Here is a 21952-nt window from a genome sequence, read left to right on the forward strand (position 1 = left end):
CTGAAATGACTGTTATTACTTCATAGACTGCAAGGGTAAAGCTCAAGTGGTTGCAGTATATGAAATCCAAAGGTTAAATAATGGACTTTACCATAATGTTATGCTGGACTTTATACTTCTACCACTGATGTAGGACTTGCAGCTCTATTAAGACAGGAGTATATTGAAAATCTTTATCATCATCTGGCAGAAAAGCCTGCGCTGTGTACACACACAGCGTGAGGGCTCAAGATCGCAGAGGAGGTGGGAGTATCTCAAGTTCATCAAATGCTTTCTGCTTTCTGAATGAAGATATTCAGAGCCAAGCTACCAGTACATTGCTAGTTTACAGTGCATGTGAGAAATGAGGTTATTTATTCATCCAGACAGCAACCCCAGAGACCATTCATTTAAATGATCTTATGACAGTTTGAATGGCCAAGCATGAAGACCCACAGCCACTCCAATGGAGACTGCTGAGCAGCACCAGAGCTGGAAGCAGCTAGCAACATACTGGTCCTGTGGTGGTGCCTGTGCCCACCTAAATCTACAGGCACATTTTTATCTTTGTCAGTGAGGTGATCATGGACTCAAAGGCTGTGCACATTAAAAAAAAAAAACAAACAAAAACAAAACAAAACAAAACAACCAGCCACACACACACACACACACACAGAAATTATTAGTATGAATACTTGTTGTTTTGGGAAAGAATGGGTGTGGGAAAATCTGCAACCAGAATGCATTTGAATGGGTATTTTAAGTCTGGAAGATAACTGTGTGTGTGATGTAACCTCCATAATGAGGGTAAATGTTTCCCTTCTTTCCTTCAGACCTGTGGCCTCCTGGCATACAAAGATTTACAGAGCAAGTAGAGAGATATTCCAAGGTGTTTCTTAAAGATATAACTTATGTTATGCTTATCACAGTTAAAATAGTTTTATTTTATTTAATTTTATATCACAAGATAAAAAATTATATCAGAAAAAGGAATCTACATTAAAAATTCATCATTAAAATCTGACAGAATTTTCAGTTTCTCCCTCCCTCTGTAGATGAATGGATAATTCCTACACCTGCAATAAAATCTATATGGATTAATTAGTAACACATGCATAGCACTAAAATATGAAAATAAACAAAATAAAAAGTAAACCCTACAAAGTGTTAAAAGATTAATCAAAATCAAACTAAAAAAATAAAAATAATAATAATAATAAATAAATAAATAAATAAATAATAATTATGTTTTAATGAAGGTGAACTTAAGGAGACATTTTCAATAGACATGTCTCTATACATTTTTCATTCCCCTTAAACCCATCTGTCTCCTTTGATATGCTGAAGTGGTATTTTGTATGGGATAGAACACCTTGAAGAATTCTATTAGGTAGTATTCAAGAAAATATATTAGACATAGACTATTTAAGCTATCAGCTGCTACAACCTTCCACAATAATTAGAATTTATACTTTTGAAAAAAAAAAAAAAAAAGCCAATTTCTCTCACAGTACAAACTCTGTTCTTGGAAGTGCTGCCTTGTAGAGTAGAAGAAACTTAATGCACATAGATCATGAGTCTTAAAACCACTTAAGAAGCAAGGTGTTCCTAGACCTTATGTGCCAGCTTGTGCTGGCATTTCTTTCTATTCATTAACAAGACAACATGTAGCTGTAGTGATTATACAACTGCTGTTAAAATTGCATCAGGACTTTCTTTTAAAGGGGATGAAAAACCATGCAGCAAACATTCTGTACCTGATACTAGCTTGGCTGTTAAAATCAATAGTGGTCTTTGCATTGACAGATATTTTTTATTTGTATAATGCTGTGGAGAATGATGGGTGCACCTTAGGAATTCTCCTTTGTGTCTGTTATAGAAAACTATAGATGGAAAATTATCTTGTAATTGAGGATTATTTTCTGCCTTCAAAAACTACAGCACTCTGAGATGGTAGATGAATGTAGATGAAACCCTCGCTTTGCATCTGGCTGTTGTTTTGATTTATGACTGTATGCTGAGGCTGAGGTTTTTGCAGCCTTTCAAAGATGCTGTTATTATGGATGAGCATAAGAACATTTGAAAACCCTTTTACATGCTGATGCTAGGAAATGCTGGCTTCCCTCTTCCTATGTCATTCCCAGCTTCATTTATTTCTTAGCAATAGGAATGTCATAATGTCATATCACTATGGTGTTATTTCAAATGTCTTCAGACAAAACAAACAAACAAACAAAAAAAACAACAGCACAACATACCAAATACCACCCTGGTACTACCGTTGCTCCCTTAAAGAAAAAAGTGTGAAAGACATTAGAAAACAAATCATAAATGCCAGGCTGGGATCAACTAAGAGACTGCAGTTTACAGGTTACTGGTTACAGTTCATTAAATGTACGGTCATCCCCATACAGGTAGTCTACAGTTTTTACTCCTATCCTTGCCTTTTTGCAATTCTGCAGTTTACAGAGCTTTTGAAAAGAATTATCGAGTTAATAAAAATACAGAAGTAAAACATCATTTTAAGTTCAACCTTCATTCTAATACTCTAATATTATCACTAACCTGTTTCATTTAATTTGGCTTTTGTCCTGTGCTATTTTTAAAACGCTTAGTAACATCAAATACTAAAATACAGGTGCTATTAATAATTTTTAATCTCTACAGTTACACTAATAATACAATTCTGAAAATATTCCTGTCTACTTTTACCACTTAGATAGCATTTGGGTTGACTCCACAGGAAACATTTCTGAGGAAGCAGAAACCAAGGTAGTTTGCAAGCAGTTCCTGTCAAGCAACCATTCAGATAACTGCAGCTTCAATTGCTTTATAAAAAGCCAAATTGTTGTTTTCAATAACTGACTGCAGCACAATACATCTTCTGATATCAATGTCTAGTGATAAAAAGTGATCTAAGGCTGCTGCCTCTTATACTGAAAAAAGGTCTGGAAAATGGATCTTTTTCATGATGTATACTTTGGAAAAAGGAGTTTTAAACAATTCACTATATAAAACCTTACTCTGCTCCTGCTCTTGAATACAAAAGAGAAATTTTGTGTAATATTTCAGCTGTTAGTAGATTTAGAATATTGTAAAGGTTTTTGTTCCTCATTTAAATTGTACCCTAAGCCCCTTTAGCAATCACAGGAGTTATGAATGCTCTATCTCTTGTTCCTTATTAGTCTAACACTTAATATTGTGCATTTATAAATGAATGACATATAAACTTTCTTAGTTATCAAAAACGTACAGATTTTGAACAAAACCAAGTAGTATTTACAACAATATCTGTGGTATTTTATTACTACCTGATATTACACTTTCCTTCACTCATCAATTGATTTATCATACATTCAGGTGATATGTGCTTGGCAAACTCCAGGACCATTGTGAAACTTGAATAATTCTTGTGAAACTTGAGTAATTCATGTGACTTCACCTTTTCCTTAAAAATATAAAAGCAAAATTATACAAGCCCTCCTTTCTAGGGGAATAACAAAAAAAGTGTCAAGGCCCATAACTGAACACTGCTTTTGTCCTTGTAATTCTGTGGCCATGCATTTTGGCATTTTAACAAGAGCAGTTTATGGAGTTATAGTGTTTACTGCCCTGGAATTCAGACATTGCATCTTTCCATCAGTCTTTGACACGATGGTAAATGATATAAACTTGGTCATTGAACTAGCACTCCATAATCCACCATAATAGTGGGTCACAATCTTTCCTCAGCCTCACATACAGTTTCTGTGGTTTTGGATCAGATCCTGATATTAATAAAAATGTATTAATATTTCCACACTCCAACTTAGGCAACCTCTCTTGCCACTTCCCCTGTGTTTCAAGTGTTTCTGGAGCTTCACTGCTGTTTGCCATTGTGTAACCAAGGTTTCTGTGGGCTTTCTATTTCTGCATTTTTCCCCTATAAACAATTGTTAGAAGGATATGGAATGAAACTATTTCCTAACTGGAGACCATTGCCTAAAATGCCTTTTTTTTTTTCCCCCTGCGTTCCTGAATAACATACCACCACTGCTCTGCAAACTTGCCATTATGCTGGGCACCCAGTGTGCCTTGAGACATTAGCAATAGTGCCAGACTCATTATTAACAGGATAGGGCCACACAGTACATTTACAGATATACCAGCAGGGTTGGTACGATTAGCATCCTCTGGCTGATGATACATTAACTTAACAACGTGTTCCAGAGGGAGTGGCCATGGCCAGTGTTAAAATCCAATTGTTTCTCATCCAATGAGAATGAAGAAGGTGTTGCTTTCTTTTCTCCAGAGATCGTCTGCACTGGTTTCTCCACCTGACTTTTAGGATCCTCTCTTTCACTTCTAGCATACAGTTCTGCCAACCTATGCATAAAGGCAGTAGATGTTTTCTTATTCTGCTCATTGTATCTGCACCCAGACTCTCAGATTTTTTTCTTCCAAACCCTATTATTGTTCCACTTCAAATGCCATCCTAATGACTCATCCAGTACTCTTGGAAAAATAAAATAAAAAGAAACAACCTCTGTGTCTTCCTGCAGGCAAGCCCTGTAACTAGAAATATGAGGGTCTGATTTGTCCTTGTTTTCCAGGGACCTGGATTGCTTGCCCTCAAAGCCTGTATTAGCAAACATAATAACTGCTTGTATTTATTTTAATATTGTATTTATTTGCCTTATACGTTTTGGTTGGGTTTCTTAAGTGCTTCTCCTTCCTGGAGAATCTTCCTGTCCCTCTCAGCCTGCTTTCCCAACCTACAGGGTCCCATAATCACTTGCAATGGATGAGTGAATCCTCCAATGCCACATTTTTGAATAGCTTTTCATAACTACAAACCCCAGTTTAACTACTACAGCAACAGTTTAACTACAGACAGTAGCAGCTTTTTAACAATGTGTGACTCTGGACCCATTTGGTCTTTTTTTTTTCTTTTTTCTTCCAAATGAAGCTCTGCAGACATGAATACGGCTGCCTTAACAGATCTCAACACTGGCTGCAACCATTCTAATTCCCTGTGGCTGGCATTTCGGCAAGTTCATTACACATGACCCAATCAGTGACTGCACAGGCTGTTTTAGCCATGTGATTTTGATTTGCATCAGTGAAACTAAACTGTGATTCTTAAACCACTTGTCCCCCACATAGGTATTGCTCTTCAAAAGCCCCAATTATTTAGATAAAGCTCAAATATGAGTAGTAGCCGGGTGTATTTCAATGGTTAAAGTCTTGGTAGCTTTTTTCACTTGTGCTTTTCCCTCCCCTGCTATTTTTACCACTACAAGTTGCCTTTGTTTTCATGTCTGTCCCTCTTTACGCAAAGGAGCACATGCAATCTAGTGTCAGTGCTTGACTACGGACAATTTACTTTCACAAGGAGTATGCTCAGATGGACTGGGATCATCCCAAGGTCTCTTTGACAGTTCTCAGGAACCCATTTTACTAGCTGTTTTCTGGTTTGTACTGCAGCCATGCTACCTGTTTTACCAGGTTATCAGCTATCTTTTTGTAAGAGTCATACTTGTCACCATCCAGTCTCCCCTCCTGTATTTTATCCAATAACAGCAGTTTTAGCCTGATCAAACTCACTGTTTTCTCTTTTTCCCTCACTGTGCTTTACATCCAAAACTTCTTTCCTCAGTCTCTTCTCCCATGCTCACCATCCCCTCATAGCAGCAGCTGTTTTAGCCCCTCTGCAGCAAAGGTACATTCCTTTCTGAGATCCCCTATTTACTGTTCTCCCCTAATGCCCTGCTCTTATCTTCATGTGCTCTCACGAGCTGCTGTCTGTTGCCCAACATTCCTCCAGCCCAGGCTGCCCTCCACATTAACTCCTCCTTTTCCATAAGCAATCCTCTCTTTCTAAGGCCCCCCAAAACTCATACAACTCTACTTAATAGACTTTTAAAAGCCTCACATGTCCAGGGGTCAGGACCCTGGTGTTCTGCCTATGCTCCTTCCATAGAAGACGTTGTAGCCTCCTTCAATGGCTGCAATATTCCCAAGTGGGTTTAAAGCCCCTTCCCTGTCCTGCCTTGGCTTACATGGGTTATGACCTTTTTTACCATCCTGGTATTCAAGTGTTCTTGTACGCTGTGTGTGACAATGATACAATTTCTATTTCTGCTCCACTCAGGCTCTCACATTCTTGCTCTCTTAGCCTTGGCTGTTGAGTTGCCCGCATTCTCCATCAATCTGTTACATGAAAAACGACGCCTTGTGCTGTTTGCAGGACCCACCTGCTGTAGGGTAGACTAAAGAGAACAGGACTGACTTTATTGCTACTTTTGCAAAACAAAATTGAAAACAAACAAACAAAAAAAACAAAACACAACACAACAACTGATAATTACTAGTATTTCCGTTGTGCTAGGCAATTCTTGGGAACATCTAAATGTGTATTAATGTGCACAAAGTTGCACGGAGGAGCCAACCAAAGGGGAATCAGTCCTCACCTGGATACTCACATGGTAGGTGGACTTTTCTGTCTGGTACTCATTGTGTACTGTTTTACATCCATTTTGTTCTTTACATATTCTGGTATCATGAGAAAGTATGCTTTATCTAGCCTGAACTATCTCGTGGTTTTTTTTTTTTTTTTTTTTTTTTGTTTTTGTTTTTGTTTTTGTTTTTGGTACAATTTACTTTGCATATACAACTATATCAACATATCAGTGAACTTTTGTTTTGTGAGGATTCTTTAGTTTTGCAACAGCTTTGCAACCTACTCATATTGCAAAGCATTTAGTTCCACTAATCTGCTAAGCTCTTGAGAGTCCATGGCAGCTGTTGTTTTCTGCAGTGGAAATAGTCATGGTCAGCAGCAGTGTCCAGGATTTTCTGTACTGGGTACTGTCCACTTCTGGCAAAAGTTCAGTGAAAATGAAGTGGTTTTTGGATTATCTTCCAGTTGTATCATGTGAATCACAATCACATTTCTCATTTGAATCTTTAGGAGATGAACAAGTCTGTTGAGACACTAAAATTGTTAGGAAATTACATTCTGATGCTTTCTTTAGGAGGGAAAATGTTGGTAATGGAACCTGCAACGAGTAAAAATACTTAAAAAGTAAAAAGAAAACAAAAAGAAACAAACTTTGGTTCATTTTAAGTTTTGCGGTGTGAAGGTTTTCTTTAGTGAATCTGGAGGGGGGTTGTCTATTGATTAGTTGTCCTATAGCAAGCCTGATGGAGCACCTGGTTGTGAGTGTTGACCATAAAAACTTAATTTTTATTTTTATTTTGTCTATGTTTAGTTTCCCCATTCAGTTTCATCAAAGTTGAGTCATCCTATAGATTTAATGAATTTCATAATTTCCCTTGTATGGAAGCCATGTCAGCTTTTTATTACTTGCCATTACTTGTCAAACATCTTTGGCTTAGTCTTAGCATATATCTTTTGCAGTGTACTGTTTTTCAGATGTTCATACTAGAACAGAAAATTTAAGGCATTGTTTCCTGTTCTCTTGTCAGAACTGTCAGTTTCAACAAAGTATATATGCTGGATTTACTGCAGTTGTCTTGTATTTACCCTTGCTTTGTTCAGCTAAATTGTTTACTTCTGTCTCCCCCTTTTTTATTTTATTTTATTTTTTTCTTATCAATGACAAGTGTGTAATTCTGAAGTCTCAGGTTATTCTGCACCCATCTCCTACTTGCAACTGGAATATTGGTTATAACTCACTAGGGATTATTCTGTGAAGGTTTGGCTTATAGGATCCCCAGGAATCCTACTGGGTTTTGTGGGAGGAGGAAACCGCAATCCAAAACCAATGCTTTTTGTTTTATGGTGGCCAAGATCTGCCAGTTAACCCTATTTATTTTAGGATTTCCAAAGGAATAAGGAAGTTGGTACAAAGCAAATGGCTCAGACATCTTTATTACACCAATTACATATTTTTTAAAAACTGATAAAATAGAAACATTTCAGTAATGTACAGCGTGTGCTCCTTTCTGGCCCTACTCAAGAAAGAATGCCTCTTTCTCCCAAACCTTCCTTTTAAAGGCTAAAGTTATAAGGTGCCCTGTCACAAGGCACAGAGGGATCACAAGAAATATGAGAGATTACATTATTATCTTAATTCCTCCTCTATGAGGGTTGCTTTGTTTAGTTTTGCATTGTTTTCCTTTGAATCCTCAGGTGGCTTTTATTCAATAATGTATTTGAATTCATGGATTTACACTGGAAATGGCTTTGAAAATTTTTAGGATTTATCATATGCATAATCACATGTATCTAGCAACATGACTGAAATGTTTCCCCTTCTAATCAACCTGTACACTTTAAAAATGATACTTACACACAAATGAATATTGAGATTGAGAAGGTAGACACCTCATACTCACGTTGGATTTTGGGTAAAATCCTAAGAACAAAAACTGCCTTCCTTCTATGTCCATCAGAAAATAACTCAAAAGACTTCCAGGAGTCAGAATTGAGTGTGTGTTGTACTAAAATTTGAAATTTTATATTAAAAGTGGCTGGATCATTCCTTTCTTTAAAACGTGCAAAAAAACTCACCCCCCAAAACAAACAAACAAACAAACTAAACTAAAAAAAAAATAAAAATCAGACAGTCATTAGCAGAAATACGTGAATTTCAGGTATTATTTAAATCATGGAATGACTTAAAAAACAAATCAAACAAATAACAACAACAACAAAACAGTCCACCACCAGCAAATCCTTATAGAAACCCAGGCATATGTGTTTCTTGGTTTTAATAGAGAGCAACCTGTTAATTTTCTTATTTCAAGCATGGAATAATTTTAATACTTCTTATTTTGTTTTACTGGAAAGTGCCATTTTCAAAGAACAAGTTCATGTTTGGTTATGATGTCACCTATTTATTCTCGCAAAGATTTTTTTAAGAAACAACATCCATCCACTCAGACTTGTAGATAAGCAATACTCAAAGAAGCCTCTGACCCTGACTGATCCATTTTCTAGTGCAGACTTGCCAGTAGATGAAGCACTTTAGTGCAAGGGCATAGGCTGTGTTGAAAGTGGATGAGAAACACGAGTTTAGTTTTCAGTTCTTCCTCTTCTGTGACCTAGACATTGAATGGCTTACAACATTTCTTGGACTGGACTCGAAGGCAAAAATGTGTACTTCAAAAGGACTAAATAAAGGGTTCCAATTGTCTGAAAGACGAGAAGATACAAAATGTTCCTTCTTAACAGTCTGTTCTTTCATTTGGTAATGTTTGTGCCCTTGGTACAAAGAAAACAGCATTTAGGTTTATGACAATACTGTTGTGTATGCCAAGTCAGCTTCAGGTTTGCAAATATTATTCTTCATTCTTGTTGAAAACAGCTATTGCTGTACTTGATAAATTATGCCTATGTTAGAATGATAATAAATTGAGAGTTTATAGGTTTTGTATTTAAGAATAATTGATATCTTTGCTTCATATCTCCTTTCACATTGCATTATAGCAAATTCAGTGTTTCTTGGAGGATGCTTAAACAATAGTAACAACCAAAGATGGCTGACATAGAGCAGTACAAAAAGTCTTTTTAGGCTAGATTTTGTTCTTACATTGAACATATTCCAGTTAAGAAAACAGTTAACTGTAAACCAAATTAAATATAGAAAATATTTCTCATGAAAACAAATTGTAATTTGATTTTGACATGACCATTTTTTTTTGTTTTATCTTTTCAGTGAGAATGTTTTTAGACCAGCAACATACATTATCACTTTAAAAAATATATGCAGCTGTACATGTAATAAATACACTGCAAGCAAGCCTCTGATCATATGCTACCTTCACTGGTTTAGATCATTAGGAGTATTATAATTTGGACACCTTTAATAGTTTATTTTCATTTTCTTTTTAATTACATTTAATCCCACACTTCATCAGTTTTGTTTGTTTGTTTGTTTTGTTTTTGTTTTTAATAGTTATTTTTCCTCTTTGTATCAACAAAAAGCCTCAGCTTCTCCTTGCATTGTGTGCAAAGTTTTACTACAGTTTGTTCAAGGTATATGGTATTTCAACCTCACAATGGATAGCCTTAAAATGAGCATCGGAGAAAACAATGTGCATAATGAGTAAGGAAAGGTTTTAATAAGTGAGGAAAATCTAAAGTAAAAATTGTAAAGAGTTATTCTTACTGTTATAGAAATATAATAAATTTAAAGCTGTAGTTTTAGTTGTAGCTGTAGTTTCATTTAATATTTTTTTTCCCTGAAAAAAAAAAAAAAAAAAAGAATTTTACCATGAAGAAAATTTCATACTGAAGAATCACTGAATCACTGCGAAAAAGAGCATGAACCAAGGATAAGTTCAATAAATTGTAATGTATACATAATGTATAATGGAGGTGTCCAGGATAGTCCTGATTACAGATAGAAACTCTACCAGGGTGTCTGTGCTCTGTCCAAACCTTTGATATTATCTCATAGAATCATATCCTGATTTGGAAGGGACCTAAGATTGTGCAGTCCAACTCCTGGTTGGACAAGACCACCCAAAACTTAGACCATAGGTCTGAGAACTTTGTCCTTCTTGAACTCCGAACACTGCTCTGGGGAGCCTGTTCCAATGCCTGATCACTCTCTCATGTCATCCATTCTGCTCCCCAGCTGCAACAATTTAATTTAGTTTGCTTTAGATTGTTTTATTTTATTTTATTTATAGTTATCTAGATATTACCTACTTTCTACACTTCTCATCTGCATATTATCTAGATATTGAGATATCTAATATGTCTCTGTGAAAACAGAAGCCCAAAACAAGAAACTGAAGAAAAGGTAGATTATTATGACTTTGGGCAAGTAATATTTGACTTCTTACTGCTTAACACTTAACATCAAAAAAAAAAAAAAAAAATCACATCAAAACAAAGCACTCCTTTGTAACTTTGAACTTTTAAGTTACTTTGAATCCATTGCAAATTCAATGTTTTCAATGTTCAGAATGTGTATGGCTGCAACTGAGTCTTTAGATGTGATTTTTTTAAGCTTGGGCAGGTGTAGACCAACTCTGAAGTTCAGCCTGCCTCATTTACCCAGATTTCAGAATATATTCCTAAGGATGACCCTATTTAATCTACCAAGCTCTCATACCTTCGTCCTATTCTCTAAGGTCTCCCCTTCATATACCTTTACCGTTTTCTTACCCCAATAAACCAAGCTGTAAGGGTAATATTAAAGACCTCTTTTTTTGAATCTAATTTCTCTTCTCTGTGGTCAGAAGTATGCATCCTTTGATTCAGAGGTCATCCCAGCTCCAAAACCACCAAAAACCCCTGACCAAAAGTGATGATGATGTATTGTATGCTTGCCCGTACACCTGGTTTTATTTAAACTGTGGAATGATGAACCAGAAAAACAATATTTTACCATTAGAACACATATACACTAGGTTAAATAACTGCAGGAAAAACAAACAAACAAACAAACAAACAAAAAACACTGTGTGATATTTTTATTTTCAGAATAAGTTAAAAAAAATTAATTTGTACCAGCCTACTATGCTGAGGTCTAAAGCATAATAAAAGGCAAGGATTAAACAGAAAAACAAATACTTTTTATCTTGTAATCTTATAATATATTACACACAAGTGAATGTTTTTTTTTTTTTTTTTTTTTTTTTTTTTTTTTTAAGCATTCAAAAGTTTTATAACCTTCATTTCTGTTTTCTAAATCGGATTTATATGTTAAAAGACTTGTTGATATTTGCTAGCTGTCATCAGAAGTAGTTCAGAGTGTTGAACAGAAAAGTCTTACACTTTGTTTTGGTCAGCTTTTCTTTTCAGTCGCAGTTACTGAGAGAACTTTGTGTTTAACTGGGGGAGATTTTCATGAACTGACTGTATTATTTAGTTTCTTACTTACTTATCTTCTGTGTATAAGTTTACAACATTGGCTTTAATTTCAAGCCAGAAATTTCCCTACAAAGATTCATGTATGATATTCTCTCAATTTAAACTCTCATAATTACCTTTACTAAGTTTCAGCAAAAACTTGTGCTCATCTTCACGTTTTAGAAATCAGAATTTTTACTTGCAGTGGAGCTGAAATGAACTATTATATGTTCTTCATTAGTGTCTAGACATATACTGATCATAGTAAGTCAAACAAACAAACGAAAAATCAAAAAGAAAGTTATGACCCCATGGAAACAAGATGAAAATATTTTAGTCTTTATGAAGATGTTAGGGAGAGTGCAAGATGCCTTCTGAGTTACTGTTGGCAATGAGGCTGGCAGCCTACTGGATGGATTACAGACTGAGCCTGTCTCTACTTCAGCCAACCTAGCAAGCCTAATCTTTCCTTAACGGCATATCATTTTTTATATATACATATTATTTTTGTCGTTGTTGTTATTGTATATAATTAAACACTCCCCCAGAGTGGCTGTGGCAGTGTCCACCATCAGCCATCAGACTCTTGGAGATATATTTGCATATAGTTGCTTTGCAAGGTGTACTTTATCTCCCCAAATTTATACTCTGCATCACAACTTTAGTACTTAAAGTAACATTTTCAACTTTCTTTTGACCATGGGAAACATCTTTATGTTCTTTCTTAATATATCACAATTATTAAGAAGATATGATTTTGCAGTTATCCTCAAAAATATCTCGTTTCCTCCTAGTTTTAGAGAGGGAGAAATCTATAATAGGAATAGGTAGAGAATCTGATTCATTTCTATGTAACTCTGCCTAAAGCTACTCTAACTCTGTCCACCAGAACTCGATTGGACTGATTCGTGGGAAAACTGCTGAAATTAGAGTCATATGAAACTCGGGTAGTGATAAATCAGATCTATTCTGTTTTTAGCTATTCATATTTGTACTGCTTCTAGAGGTGTGCTTAGTAACTATGCCCATTATGAATGCTATCTTTGTGGGCTTTCTGGATGCCTACACGAGTCTTTGAACAGCCATCTGGTGAAATGTGCTATGGATTGTTATTTACATGGCATTTAGCTATGCCTGCGTAAGCTTCAGCAATATAATGGAGACCAACAATTTCTACTGAGCAGCTCATTGAAACCAAGTTGTATAGCAAGCTGTATCCAACTGTTAAATAAAAGGAATCAATATTAAACTGTAGGGGAATTCCACTAGAATATAGGGAAGTTAATTTTTGCTTTCTGTGATTCTTGCTTTATTTATTTATTTTTTCTTTTAGGAAGCACAGCCAATCTCAGCAGTTGCCATGAGCAGTATCTTCAACCTTGGACTTTTTATCTTAATCCTCACACCCTTTCTATTTCAGATGATTTGTCTTTGAGGACATTTTATTTTGTTTTCTTTATATCAAGCTACAGGAATAGAAATGCTTGGAACAGTCATATTGACAAGTTCCCCAGCATAACATACAAAGGATTAAGGCAAAGCTGTTAATTTTCTCTGCTTTCATTGATGTAATTTGGAATCATTATGACGCTGGCAAATGAGACTATTTAGCCACATTATTCTGTTGCTATTTATAAATGGGATCTCATTTAAATTTAGAACACAAAACCTTCCTGGGTGGAAAACTGCCATCTTGTGTATCTGCATGCAGTGCAGTGCAAGAGATCCAACGTGATCACTGTTAATATCTCTGCTGCAATATGGCCAGCCATAATGAGAAGAGAACTGAGCAGCCCACAGGGCTCAATTCTGTAACCTTGTTGTATGCCAACCTACGCCCTCATTGGTATGTGATGTTTTACAGGGACTGCATGTTTAAATGCATGTATTTATCAGGAATCATGGGGCTGCTGATATTCTGAGTGGGTGTCCATCTGAGCTATGGGAGCTCTGAGCTTCCAGGGGTGCCTCCTAACTACACTCCAGCAGCACAATGGGGTGCAAAACAAAAACGACCTAGCCTCATCTTTTCTCTTCCCATCTCTTGTCCTCCATTTCTTTCCTTCCCTAGAAAAACAGGCTGGGCTTTTGGACAAGGAAAGGGCAATGGAGTTACAGTGAGCACTGGGTGCTCCCTGAGCCTGCCCTGGAGCTTGAGTGTAGCTAAGGACAACTTGTTCTTGACATCTTGTGTTTACACTGCTACCAGCTCTAGAAATGTAGGACAAAAAGAGTAAGAACTGCTGTTTTGCTGCAAATGTACAGAGAGGAAACAATATCACTAAATAAGACAGTTTCTGGTTCAAATTAGGTATTTGGGATATTGATCTAATTGATACCTTTCAATCTGTCCAAAGTCTTGTTAGGATATGTAAAGCCTAGAATCTCAGATCCAGCTCTGCTTTTACAATTTCAGATTCTCAGAATTTGTTACAGGTAGTGATCTTCATCCATGTAGAGCAAATAAACTTGTTGCATTGGCAGTGATTTATAAGGATGCAGCAAAAAGCACAAAGCAAATGTCTCTATTATTATTTTATTCACACAGACATATACATATACATATACAAAATGTAGCTGGGACTTTTTATGCCTCTGAGAAGATGTCACTTTTCTCTAAACTGAGATAAGGAGGAGTGCATTTATGAAGATTTATGGAAGCTTTTTCTTACCTGAAAATTCAGTGTCCTGTCAGCATTTGGCACTGTCAGTTTCAGCTCGCATTTGCAAACATTTCTTAATATAAATTGCATGAAATGTGATTACTCCCAATCAGAAAAACAATGAAGTGATCCAGGCATTTTGAGCCACAATTATTTCATGTAGGAGAGGCTGTTTCTCCCATCTTAAGTTAAATATTATGTATGAAGTAATTGTTACTCAACAGTGGTTTCATGAAAAGCCACATGATTCATAATAGTTTGACCACTTCAGATTAACAAATTACTGCCTGTCAACTCACCAGCACTAGCTTACCAGGTAACAGTTACAAAGATGATTGTTATTACAATTAATGTAAGTTTTATTAAAATTCTTCTTGGGACTTTCTATAAAATAACTGCATTTTATGCAACTTTGCTTTATATTGCATATCCTTGAGTTATTACATCCCCACAGGTCACCTGTGTGTGCGCCTACAATATTTTATGTGTGAGATTTCAAACTGGCAGTCTCCTGTTTTTGTTATTGAAATACAACTTGTCTACTTTTTGATTGTGACAGTTGTAAATACCATTTTTCAAAAAATAATAAGAACAAAAAAACCCCATCATTTATGGTCTTGTAAGGAGATTTCATGACACAATGCTGTGTTGTAACCCTATCAGAAGTATCCATTTTATTATTTGTTTGTTCAAGTTTGATATAAATCCCAATATTGCTAGAAATTACAGACTTTCACTGCTATAATTTGCACTGTTGTGGATGCCTGCAATGTCAAAAAGAATGTATATTTTGTATGTTCTTGCTGTTTGATTTTTTTCTTTTTTTTGTGCATTTGGAGCACACTTGAGCCAGCATAGAAGCATAAGTTCAAAGTCGGGAATTCAATACCTGTATGAACAAACAGAATAGCTGGTGAAATCTATCACTGCAGAGATAAGTTATAAAATTCCTATGAGTTCAGTGGAGCCAAGACTCTGCCTGTATCTTTAAGTGTCAGAAATGATGTACAAAGGGCAGGGTAGATGTATCTTCATCTTTACTAAATATACTCCAAATTACCTACTTCACTGGCTGATCATTTATAGAACTGCTAGTTTATTAATCAGTGAGTGATAATAAACTGTGAAAACTTTGAAAGACTTGAAGAATTCTTTTTAACTTTGGAACATCAAAAACATTTCATTTGTTTCAGTTCTCCCTTATATCATCACACCATGAATTCATAGCTTTGCCAGCAGTGCAGGGTTTCAGGTGGTAGGAATATGCTTCTGGCATCAATGGCTGCAGAAGCTCTGCAGATGCTGCTTCCTTTGAAATACTTTCAAAAGATCTTTCCAAAAGAGTCTCAGTGTGGTTTAAGTGGCATACCATAGTGGTCTAAGATGGCTCAACTGAAGGACCTGTCCAGGCCCATCCCATTCAGTTTTATGAGTAGACTTTTTTTGTAGACTTTTTGTTTGTTTGTTTGTTTGTTTTTGTATATAGTTCATTAGGAAGGCTCATTTTTCAAGCACAGATGCAGTGATGAGAATATATGATGAGACGTTCAGCCCAGCCTGATTCCCTGTGCAACTGTGTCTCCTTGAACTGCAATCTGCTCCGATTTCAGAAATGAAAACAGGACTTTGTCACACCAAAATGTGATGAACCTCCTTCACAAAAAATGCATTGTCAGGGTCCTCAGGGCACCAGTACATCTTCTGGCCATGCCCAGCCTTCCCTAAGGTCCCCTCTACACTGCCCATCATCCAGAAACCCATTTAAGTCCTACCAGGACCATCAGTCTCTTTCAAGTGATGCCATAGCAGTCTTAACAGCCTCCTCGTAAGAGTAAGAGCTCTAACTTCAGGGTGAAATTCTTGTCAAGTTCTTTAGCTTCAGCAACAGTATACTGCACAGCTGCTTTAACCCACTACAGAAATACCTATCAAAATGTCGCCTTTCCCTATGTTACTAGGAATTTGGTATTAAGCTGCTTGTAGCTTCACTGCTCTGTTTTGGAGGTGGCCGCATTTCTATAGCAGGCAAGCAATCGATGCATGCGAGTGAAAATTTGAAAAGGCACTTTTCCACTTTGTAGGGCCCCAGACAATCTGACAGTGTGACCCTCTGAGAGAGGCCACATCCGTGCCATTGGAGGGAAACAGCAGGTCCAGGAAAGAGGCCAGAGACTAAAAATATAACACACGCGTGCTGAGACAGAGTTGTGACATTTGAAAAACAGCACTCTTAGCCTGGTCATATTGGATAAAACCTATATTTTCTGATAGCTAGAATATACAGTTGCCATTGCTTTAGCACCTCCAAGTGGTCATTTATATTATAAAATTACTAGAGGGCTTCATATCCACTGGGATTTATTCTGACCTTCAGAGTAAATACATTTGATGACAAAGTTAACTTGTAGGCAGAGAAGACAGATCTCTTCCCTATGTCTTCAGCATGCCTCCTCATCGAAGCAGCAAAACAAGTTTTAGTAGTTGTCTTCCACCAGTTTTCTATTTTTACATTTGAGGCATTCGTTTTATCCTCAGAGTGCTTTAATTTTATGACTTGGATAATGCAGCCTGAATTCAGCTCTAGTTCCTAAGAACATAACATGAATAGCATTGTGGTATTTGAAACTGAAAATTACATACATGTGAAAATCCAATGAACAGATTGAATTTGTGATCAACAGTGACGACTTCTGTTTCTGAAGTGAAACCATGGTAAATATTGACAATAACAAGAATGAAAGAAAAGTTTTAGGTAACAGAAAGGAAACTCATCCCCTTAACAGTAAACATACCAAAACTTTGTGTTTGGAGATGGGGCGTGAACTTTTAATGTTGTGTTTCCCTAAGAACAAATTAGCTCCATGTGGGCACCAAAGTGAGATAAGCTTGCACATACACTGCATTTTGCTGTTCAGTCAGGCTGCATTTGACCTCAGAAGAAAAAGTGGTGTGGAATAGCATCTCAAAAGGACCATCCATTCCAGACAGTCCTTGTAGTGGGATTTATCTGGCTGTTCTGGAGCTTCAATGATAGCACTGTAGGTTTCTGCTTTGTGATAAGTCTCATTTGGTATATCTGTTCCAAAGTAAGTCAGAAAACCTTGCCTTGCTATGCTTGAAGCAGGACAGGCACCTCCGTGGGACAGTTCACCCTATTTATTCTATATATGATTTGGAAGGGATGAACCTTCCTTGAGAAGTGTTTATTTTTCTCCTTGGGTTTAGAATAAAACCCTGAAATCCCAACACAGATGAGGGATGTGACTCAGATCCAAACTGAGACATCCAAGAAGATACCAGTGTGTCTAGAGCTGTTTCTGGGGACATCTTATAGTCAATGGAGGTACGTGGTGGACCACTCAATACGTGGTGGACCAGAGACAGCTTCTGAGCTGACCAACATGGGTGGTTGCTTACGGTGAAATGATAATTCTTGTCTCTGTTGAAGATACTGACTAGATCTCCAGTGATCGTAAAGGGACTATGGGCAGTTGAAGTTAGGTCTTTGAATCAAGAACTGCACCCCAGAACTTGATGCCTAAGTTCTAAATTACCAAAGTCAAGAGAAATAATTTTAGGCCTAAAAGAACATTTTTTTTCTCCCTCCTTAATCCTAGCTCAAGATTTTGTTCCTTGGAGGATTATATCCCCTCATTTTTCTGCTTTCACTACAACATTTGCCTTTAATGGTTCCTCTGCACTTCCATTCTATGTGTCTATACCTACAAAAGGAAAAAAAATAGTAACAGAATGAGATCTGTGTTTTCAGATGTTGGGGTAACAATATGAATTACCTTAAACAGCCAGACTTTCTCTTACATATTCATTTCTATTTTTTTTTTTCAAAGAGTCACAACTTCTCAATCTTTACCTAGGATATATCTTCTCTTGAATGGTTTGCCTAGATACTTTGTTAAAGGGGAAGTGCAACCCCCTTTTGTTCGTATATTATAAAATCTGAATGAACGATATAGGCAATTGGCAGCCTTTTTCCCTCTGCTGAAATACTGACCTATTACTTGAATTTTGAGCTTAGTCTGAGAATTGGGCCCTAGTCCTGTGAAAGATGTATATGTATGCTCTACATTTAATGACATGAATAGTTCTGCTGAGATCTGGGAGTGATTTACAGTGTAAAAATTAAAGAGCAATAAATTTTTCCAAGATAAGTCTGTTTGAAAGCAAAAGTTTAACTAAATGCTCAGAGTAGATCAAAAGTAGATGGAAGTTGGCATGCTACATTTGTAAGATCTGTCTGATATATCGATGCTTTTGCATTAAAGAATTTAATTCATTTGAATTAATGAAGCAATGCATTCTGTAATTTGACTAATATAGATAAGTTGGACTTTTTCCTTCTTTCCTTTATGAAATCTATTTGTCAGTAATTGAGTCTTTAAGAAATGAAAATGAGTCAATATACTGTTTTTTAAAAATGTTATAATTTGTTATGCATTCTTTGCTGAAAATTCTGATACTTACAGATGAAATGCATTTGTATATACACAAAATTATTTTTTAAAAAGCTTGAGAAATCCCCTTGCTTACCCATGCATCAGTGCTTCTATTCCCAGTTCGATGTTATTTCTGTTTGGGCCTAGGTAGAAAACTGAAATTACAAACCTTTTTACAAGATCGCTGTCAGATTAAATTTACATTTGAAAAGTTTGTTGGAGGTTTTGTTGGATTTTCTTTCTTTTTATGCTCATTAGGAGAGGTAGCTCTAATGGATGTCAAGAGTGTTATCTGTAAAAGCTGTACATGCCCAGCCATGTGCAATATTTGAAGCACTTGAACCCATAGTTTTGCTTCTGAAAATGTACTACAACAAAAACTGAAAAGCTTACTTATCTCATGGTGGTATATCACCTTTGGAGTTTTTCCTTATATTGTATACAATTAATTACAAGTATTTTAATCCATTGTTTTCTAACTTAATAGTTTGGGGCTTTTAATATATATTTATTTTTTCCCATTGAAAATATTCATGGACAAGTAACAACCAAGAAAGTTTTTTTTTGTTGTTGTTTGTTTATTTGTTTTTTTCTTTTAACTGTTTTGTCTATAAAAATCCATCAAAATCTAATGCTAGAGAGAGAGTTAATAGATGTTGGGTACCTGAATGAAGGAAAGAAAACTCTTTTGGAAGGGCTTTACTATCTGTGTATTCCTCTCCAGGATGTACCATAGGGATGAACCACTGGCTGCTTCTGCTTGCACTGCTGCTGCCATCATTCAGTGACATCACAACTGCTTGTGCATACATTTGCCATATTTTCATATTGCCTCTAAGTAAGCAGAACGGCTTCTGGTTTCAGTGTGCATTTAAACATAATTTTACTGACTGATGTGTACTAAATCAGTTTTCTACAGAATTTTTTGGTCTTCAATTCTTATTCCATTTTCTTCCACTTTGCTTACACAAGGTTTTTATATTCTTGATTTGGTATGGAGAAAAATCAACTATCAAGCTCTTCAGAGGTGGGGCACTCACAAAAATCTGGTTCTTCGTTTATACTGCTATCATTCACCACAAAAAAAAAAAAAAAAAAAAAAAAAAAGTAGATGGTTGTTGAATCTTTACTGTGGAAGATATTTGAGTTCTAAGTTCTTGTCAACAGAAATTAGATAGGAAATAAGTAGCTGCATAAACAATAAAATACTTGCTTTTTATTTGCACATCTGGTTCAAAGGTTTAATAGGAGAACCTAAATTTTACCTCTCTTTTGATTATAGAAGCATACTCAAATGTCTCGTATTGAAAGCTCATCTCTCTGTTTTTACATAGTCTTAACATACAAAGTTATGTATGTTCCAAAGACTGGATTTGTGGGAATATACTTAGAAGTATGTTTTAACAGGAGGGGGAATATGTGTTGATAGTAATAGGACAACGGGGAGTGGTTTTAAACTAAGACAGGGGAGATTAGGTTAGAAATTAGGAGAAAGTTTTACACTCAGAGGGTGGTGAGGCACTGGAACAGGTTGCCCAGAGAAGTTGTGGATGCCCCATCCCTGGAGGCATTCAAAGCCAGGCTGCATGTGGCTCTGGGCAGCCTGCTCCAGTGGTTGGCAACCCTTCCCAGAGCAGGGGGGTTGAAACTAGATGACCTTTAAGGTCCTTTTCAACCCAGGCCATTCTATGATTCTATGACTTTAAGACTCCAGGTTTTATGTGGCCTTTTAGTTAGCATTAGGACTTAAAGCCTTCCTTTAGTTTTTTCATGAGGAGATCCCACTCCCAGGTCTAACCACCTTCCATTCCAACTTTCCAGTGTCTCTTTTGAGTTTTAGCTTCCACAATGAAATTAGTCATCAACTCCTTGGATAATTCATTGAAAATTGAAGTAAAATGGTAAATGTCCCTTGGCAGTTTTCTTCAGTTTCATCTTATTTCATCAAGTTTCATCACTTGTGAAGCCAGGAGCCCTAGAGGAAGATGCAAACCTGTAAGACTGGCAGTCTACTGCATTTGTAATTACCAGTAAGGATGCCTGTGTTCCCCTTTCCAGTTAGTCATCCTTGGAGATGTGTATTTTTTAGTAAGAAGGAGGGGATGAGCAGGTACAGGGAGCCTATAAATATTCCTGGCTAGAGGCAGTACTGAAGAATTGGAGTTCTTCAGTAATTTGTCAAAACACACTGAATGAAGCAAGTGGTGAGATCATACTTTTCACCATAGCAGTGACTTATTAGCTCTGGGAATGAAGCTGAGTGGCTGTAGGCTGAACCGAGTCTCTCCTGCCTCCAATGTAATTATATATATATATTAAATAAAGAAAAACTGATTTTGACTAATTGTATCTTGGTTGTGGAGGGTAAGTTAGTTTTACTGTATTCATGTTGAATGTAATAACTATTGTCACATAAAACCTGTGCACTTAACTATGTTTATTTGTTTTCTTGTTATAAATTCTTCTACTGTTTTTGACAAATATTTGGTAATTAATTCTGAGAGAAAAAAAAAAATCTTGAAAATTGTTTTTAAAGTATATCTTTATAGATTAACTGTTTTTAATGTTTGACCATCAGACAATAATGAGATTATATATGCAGTGAAGGAAATAATAGTTATACTAATTAATATTAATGAATTTGCAGAATTTGCAAAACACTGTTCTTCTTGATAGAAATTTCACCAGATTCGGTATTTAACTGTTTTCTCTGTTGCTGTTTTATAGACTTTGTTTTCAGGTTGTTTGGTTAGAGAAGAGAAGTAGGGTTTCATGTTAATTAATCTCATGATAAGTCTTGCTGCTGCTAATTTAGTAGTTATGCAGCATGTCATGATTCTAGACTGTTTATATCAACTGTTATTGGCTGCAATTCAGTCTTTGAAGAGAATCATTAGGACAGTGTTTGGATTTGGAATGAAAGGTATCCTGGCCCTGGAAATGAAGGGCATGCAGTTGTGAAGTTTTCAGCCTTTCTCAATGTTTCACCAAAGTCTGCTGAATGGTCGTTGCTCCTTCATGAAGTCTTAAAAAATAGCTGATGT

General features: G+C 36.2%; 1 protein-coding gene across 8 annotated transcripts in view; it reads left to right on the plus strand.

Moving 5' to 3' along the window:
- The window catches only part of FGF14 (fibroblast growth factor 14), a 410317-nt gene that overhangs the window by 162046 nt on the left and 226319 nt on the right, over positions 1–21952 (plus strand). For 2 of the 8 annotated variants that reach the window (XM_038173431.2, XM_038173432.2), the window contains exon 1: positions 6126–6446. The exons of 4 other annotated variants lie outside the window; for them this stretch is intronic. In XM_038173431.2, coding sequence (XP_038029359.1) covers positions 6381–6446 — 66 coding nt within the window. In that variant the 5' untranslated portion in view covers positions 6126–6380. Of the gene's footprint in view, positions 1–6122; positions 6447–21952 lie in introns of those variants that run through there. 2 more of the 8 variants (XM_038173433.2, XM_038173434.2) reach the window with 2 other exon arrangements.

The sequence above is a fragment of the Anas platyrhynchos genome, chromosome 1 (assembly GCF_047663525.1).
Source record: "Anas platyrhynchos isolate ZD024472 breed Pekin duck chromosome 1, IASCAAS_PekinDuck_T2T, whole genome shotgun sequence".
NCBI lineage: Eukaryota > Metazoa > Chordata > Aves > Anseriformes > Anatidae > Anas > Anas platyrhynchos.